This window comes from Cystoisospora suis (assembly GCF_002600585.1).
Source record: "Cystoisospora suis strain Wien I chromosome Unknown contig_4661, whole genome shotgun sequence".
In the NCBI taxonomy this organism is placed as follows: domain Eukaryota; phylum Apicomplexa; class Conoidasida; order Eucoccidiorida; family Sarcocystidae; genus Cystoisospora; species Cystoisospora suis.
The window spans coordinates 894-7,340 of NW_027157453.1; the positions used below are offsets into that span (position 1 = coordinate 894).

Genomic DNA, 6,447 nt, shown 5'->3' on the forward strand with positions numbered 1-6,447 from the left:
TATGACTTGAGGTGTATATACACTCCCATACAACATGTGCTTCTTATGACTTGAAGCCATGCACACTTCAAAACAGAACACTTGTTTCGTCCTTGTCGTTTCATTTCTTGTCTCTCCTTTTTGTTTCGTTTCTTGTCACTTCGTCTTTTTTTTTTCTTGTGTCTTTGTCTCTCCTTTTTCTTCTTTCTTTTTCTGTCGTGTGCTTTGGTTTTGACTGTGTAGGATAAGAGAGTGGAGAAGCACGGCCAAGCAGCTCAGGAGGAGAGCCTGAATTCTCTAGGCATAGGAATGTGCTGTAAGAAAGGATTCAAACCGGAATCGCCAAATCAAGACGACTTCTTCATTATCAAGTAAATGTCCTAGCAAATGAGAAAGAGTTAATGAATGCTAGAAAAGATACAGACAGAGAGAAAGAGATAGATCGGTCGACAGAGAGAGAGAGAAAATTAAAGAAAGAGAACAGAGAAAGACAAACGAGAAAGAAAGGAAGAGAAGGAAGAAAGTAAAGATAGAGAGAAAACATAGAAAAGAATGCATGAATGTGTAAAGAAACTGAAGAAAGAAAGATAGGTGGGGAGATAGAGATAAAAAGACTATCAGCACAATGAATGAATACGGGTGTGTGTGATCTCTCCTGTATGTTGAGAGGAAGCGCGTCTTTTCCGAGATTTTCGTCTGTCTTCACTTTCTCCTCTCTCCTGTTTCTTTCTTTTCTTCTTCACTCTTCTTTTCTTTCTCTTTCTCTCTGTCTCGCTCTGCGTGTGTTTGTTCTCTTTCTCCTTTGTCTCTCTGGAGACACCGAGAAGTCTCGTGTCACTCCATCGCTGCTAAGAATTTTCTGGAGATCCTCTCCTCCACATACATCTGAAGGCGTTCTATACATAAAACGATATATATGTATGTATACCTACATATGCCCTTCTAGATAGAGAGATTGATAGGTCGATTTCTTCTTTTGATAGATACAAAAAGAAGAGGGGTATATGTTCAGATGGCTTTCTCTTTCTCTAAGCTCTCTTCAGTCATATGCTAAGATAAGAAACATGTTTGTCTTCTTTCTCCTGGGGTGCCATTGTTTGGCTCTTTACTCTTTCACCACGAGAACTGGGAATGCATTTTCACTCTAACTGAAAAAGAGGAACACGCCGGGGTGCTTGCCTTCCTTTCTGTTGATCCCTCACCTCTCGAATCTCGATTGTTTTCTCTTCTTCTTTCTCTGTATTCTCTGGCCATCGTAATCGATCTATCTCTATCCAGACATTCTTATCATGGGATGTTAGCTTACGTTTGTATCCCTTTCTCTTTATCGAACTACAGCTCTATCTACCTTTCTTCTATGGTTTGACCTTTAATCTTTCTTCCTCCTTCACATTCCTTCTCTCTCTTCTTTTTCTTATCGTCTCTTCTCCTCCCAGATTCCAAATCCCCTCCCTTGTCTTCTTATCTCTCATCCCCACCTTCATTCTCTTTCTTTCTTTCTCCCTCTCCCCTTATCTATTTCTTTCTTTCTCACTCTTTCTTTCTTTCTCACTCTTTCTTCTTAGGTTTATCTGTATGCCTTTGCTATTGGGTTGTGTGTCTGTAGAGTGGGGCAGTGGTCGTTGTATGGAGTGTTTGATGGCCACGGCCCATACGGCCATGACGTGAGCCACTACGTCCAAAGAGAACTCCCTGCGAAGCTCCTTCTCTACACACCATCGCCACCTCCAACTAACACGACTACTACAGAGAAAGGCAAACAGGTCTCTTCCTCTTCTATTCCTTCTTCCTCTTTCCTTTCTTCTCCTTTGCGAGCTCTCCATCAATCTTTCATTATGGTAAGAGCACAGGAGATAGATAGATAGATTAAAGATAGATAGATAGATTAAAGATAGATTAAAGATAGATAGATTAAAGATAGATAGATAGATATGGAACAAGCTTTTTCTCCTTTTTCTTCACTTTGTCTTCGAAAATGATAGAAATGAAAAGAGGCATGAGTGAATGAGGGACTCCGGGGATTTTGTCAGAAAGGTTCTTTTTCTCTCTTCTCTTGTAGCGATAAGGAGGGGAAAGAGAAGCAGAAATGGAAGGCATAGGTTGAAGATGAAGAGACGTAGGTACAGGGCTAAACAGAAAGAACTTGATAGAAGAGAAAAGAAAAAATGCTTCTCACTCTCCATGAAACCAGAGAGACAGGGAGGGCCTCGCCTTCGTTGAAGACAGGAGAAATTCATCTCTCACCTCTTCTATAGATCTCACCTCGCCCCATGTATCCGTACTTTACACTAATATATGTACGTATGCATATCTTCATACACATAGAGAGAGAGATACAGATAAACATGTGTAGAGGGGTGTATGTCTCTCTCCGTATAGAGGTGTAGAGATGGCTAGAAAAGTGTATAGATGTGTGAAGAGTTGATAGAACCTATCTCTGTCTCTATGTATCTTTATCTATCTGGATCTGACTGTAGACTCCCGTGATGTAGAAGCAGTTCTCTACGGTGCTCCACGCATGTGCTTTCTTTCTTTCTTTCCTCTTCTCCTTCTTCGAGGTTTCTCGGCATGTTTTGTATTTCATGGCTTCGTGCAGGTCCATCAGGAACTGGAGGCTCAGACAGAAGAAGAGAAGGAGAGACAGTTTTATTCTTCGTCAAGCGGGGGGGGGGCGAGAAGCTTGAAGAGAGGTGAAGGAGATGTTTCGTCAAGAGGGGGGACAAAGAATGGCAGAGGCATCGACTGTTGTATGAGTGGAACTACCGCTACAGTAATTTTACATGTGCATGCAAAGAAGAAGCTTTTCATAGCTCACGTAGGAGATAGCCGAGCGGTCTTAGCTCGCCGTTGCTTTCCGAAGAAGGTCAAGAAGAAAGGTTTCCCTGGAGAGCATCAACAAAGAGAAGGAGAAGGAGACGGGACAGCGGCTGAAGGTTCTACACATGGGGGAAGGACAAGTTCTGCACCTGTCGCCTCGTCATCGACTCTCCCCTCGTCTTCTGCATCGACACGTAAGCATGCAAAGAAATGATAGAAAGAAAAAAACAAGAGTGAGAAAGAAAGAAAGAAGGCAAGAGTGAGAAAGAATGAGAATGGGAAGAAGACAGAGAGAGTGAACTGGAAGAAAGGAGAGAAGAGAGAGATTTCTTCTTTCTCTATTGCTTCTTCTTGTTCTCCTAGGAGAGCCTTGTTGAGGCTGCTCTTATGTAGAGCTGAAGAAAAAGAGTCTCGATGCCCCAGTCAGCGGGAAAGATATAGATACATATACGTATGAGTATATACATATAGCTTCATTCTTCCCTTCAGTTTCTCCAGCTTTCTCCCTGGAAGGAGGGGTAACTTGATCAATCGATAGAAGAAACCCCATAGAAATAGCCAGCTAACCTGCTAGCTAGAGAGGTTGCCGGCGGATACACAACTCTGTTGGATACGTAGTGTATCTTCATATACACCCACTACTTGTACACATGTGCCTATGTACAGAAGAAGTATGCTTGTCGCTAGTCTCACAGAAAGAGGGATATCGTAGGAGAAAGAAGAGGAAGAAGAGATATGATGTGCCGAGAAGAAGAGGGCTGGCTATTCATTGAATGAGGTCTCTTCTCTTACCTAGATAGTACAAGAGACTCGGCGGTGTGTCCTTCTGGAGAGAAACCTCGCGTCTTTCTTATCATAGATAGAAAAAGCAAGAGAAAGATTCCTGGGCTTTGAGTTCGGTTCACTTCGGCGCTATCTCGTTTGTATCTTCTCTTCTTCTTTATCTCCTTGTTTCTCTTCTTATCGGTGGGTAAATATACCAACATGTATTTACAGATGTATGTATGTATGAACATGGATGTATACCTCTGCAAATGTATATATGTATATGTGCGTGTGTTCTATATATGTGTATATGTATGTATGTATATATATGTATATATCTCATGTGTAGATGAATACACATATGTATATGTATCTGTATGTATGTAAATGTATGTCTATGTACCTGTATCTATGTATATGTGTGCATGTGTATGTATGCACGTTTATGTATCTATACGGATGTATGTATATGTATCTGTATGTATGTATATGTATATATATGTATGTCTCTGTATGTCTGTGTTGATGTATGTCTACGTTTATGTATGTATGTAGGATCATCTTTGAGTCTAGGAGGCGGACCAGGGGGTGGAGCATCGAAGATGATGACAGTGACAATGGGAGAAAAGTATCGAGATAGTTTCGCTAGCAACAGTCGATACTCCATTCCTTCACAGCTCATTGCTATCGATTTAACGAACGACCATAAGCCGACAAATGAGCTTGAAAGGGCTCGGATCATTAAGTCAGGTACAAGCAACTCTTAAGGGATTCGGAAACCAAGAAAGAGACATAGAAAGAAGTGAGAAAGAAGAGAAAAGAGGAAGAAAGCGGAAAAGACAGACAGCGAAAGACTGCGCGTCTGTCTGTATGTACACCCGAGGAGCGTTGATGGAAAACGTCGTTCTCTACACTCCATACATCTGACACTCCACCTCTCAAATATCTATCCGTGGAGAGCCACCGTGTATACGGATGGATAGATCATAGATAGATAGATAGATAGGTGGATATGTAGATATAGATAGATAGAAGTAGATAGACAGCCTAAAAAGTGAACAGGCAGAGGTTTCAAATGTTGTGTACCACAATAAAGAGAAAAGAAACACGAATTGAAGAAAGAAGGAAAAAGAAGGAAAGAAGGAAGGAAGGAAAGAAAGAAAGAGATCCGAGTATAGCTTTTCCGTAGATTTGGCACGCAATAAGGAAGAGTCGAACGCGTAGGTTTTCTCTCTTTTTCTTTTTCTCTGAAGAAACGAAGATGATAGCAGAATGGTGGAGCTACGGATACGGTAAAGGATGAATCGATTGTGAGTGACAACTGGGTCGATTGAATCGATGCTCAAGAGGAAGCAGGTATAGCCCCCGTATCGACGTGCTTTTCTTCGATCTTTTTAGATATGATTGTCTTCGTCGTGAGACAGGCCAATGCATGATAAAGATCTCTTCTTCTTCTCTTTTTCTTTCTCTTTTCTTCGTCTTCCTCTCTTTCATTTTGCTTCTTCTTCTCTTTCTCCCTGTCTTCAGTGCAGGTAGTCGTAGTCTTAAGCATCGAAGGTGGTGTGCGTAAAGCCTAGAAAAAGAGTAAAGAGAAAGAAGAGATAGGACTCACGTATCACGTTCTTTTGTCCAAATCCAGACCGAGAAGAGAGTCGAAAGAGAGAGAGAGACGGGGAGACACCTGTCCCAGAGACAGATAGAGAAAGTATAGTTTGTATGTATGTATGAATAAGTATGCCTACGCCTATGTGGGACTATGTATGTATGTGTATCTATTTTCATTTGCGATGCGTATTGTGCTTGCTGACATAAGGAGGTCAAGTCCGTCGCCTAGAGGGAGATGTCCCTCATCGAGTGTTTCTGAAGAATCGATTGTTCCCTGGGCTAGCCATGAGTCGAGCTATTGGCGATACTATAGCTACACAAGCAGGCGTCATTCCTGACCCGGAACTTCGAGGTACACAAAACTTCTTTTCTTCTCTTTTCTTCTCTTCTTTATCTTCTCTTGTTCTCTTTTCTTCTCTTCTTTCCCTCCTTCTCTTGCCGTTTATTTCTCTACGCCCTTCACAAGTCTTTTTATCTATAGATGCATAGATACAAATCGTCCGGGAGCTGTACATACACCTCGATCGTCCTGACGTCGGTTGTCCCCGTCGTCTGTCTCTCTCGCTCAAACAGATGCACATCAATCATATCTCATCTATCTCTCCTCACGCACGCCTCTATAGCTCTGTCTACATGTATACACATATACATATATATATATATACATCTCCATATACATGTCTACTTGAAGTCTTCTTCTCACAGGAGGGACGGCCCCCCTTATACCCAGTGACCGAAGTACGAAGTAAGCAGCCTGTACACGGACTACACATACATAGATCTACATTCCTGCATCGATGTGTCTATGTATATCTTCCTATCATCTATCCCCTCTCTTGCATCTCTATCAACAGTCTTTCTTTCTTCTCTCTCTCTCTTTCCTTCCTATCTCTTTCTTCCTTCTTATCTCTTTCTTTCTTTCTTTCTCTCTTCTTTATTTCTGTGCCTTTCTTTGTTGGGGGTTGTTGTGTAGAGTATGATATCCAAGAAGATGTCGACGAGTTCATTCTGATCTGCTCGGATGGCGTATGGGAATTTATAAGCTCACAAGAAGCTATCGATATCGTTAGTCTATACGGAAGAGAAAGGGTACGTAAAAACGTCAGTGGGTTACCCTGTCACGTTGCAGACATCTGAGGAGGAAGAAGAGGAAGAACGAAGACTTCTCTATCTCTCTTTCTCTCTCCAAACTCTCTCTATTTTGTTCTCTCCTTTCCTTCTTAGAGCATTCAGTGGAACAATATCTTATATGGATTGATAGACTGAAGATAGACAGATAGA

General features: G+C 41.7%; 1 protein-coding gene across 1 annotated transcript in view; it reads left to right on the top strand.

The window, feature by feature from the left end:
* Window positions 1-218: 218 nt before the first annotated feature.
* Window positions 219-6,447, top strand: part of CSUI_008354 (protein phosphatase) — a 7,686-nt gene continuing 1,457 nt past the window's right edge. The window contains exons 1-6 of the mRNA XM_068068488.1: window positions 219-350; window positions 1,586-1,817; window positions 2,576-2,990; window positions 4,117-4,311; window positions 5,375-5,518; window positions 6,140-6,255. Of these exons, the coding sequence (XP_067919536.1) occupies window positions 289-350; window positions 1,586-1,817; window positions 2,576-2,990; window positions 4,117-4,311; window positions 5,375-5,518; window positions 6,140-6,255 (1,164 nt within the window). The 5' untranslated portion in view covers window positions 219-288. The remainder of the gene's footprint in view (window positions 351-1,585; window positions 1,818-2,575; window positions 2,991-4,116; window positions 4,312-5,374; window positions 5,519-6,139; window positions 6,256-6,447) is intronic.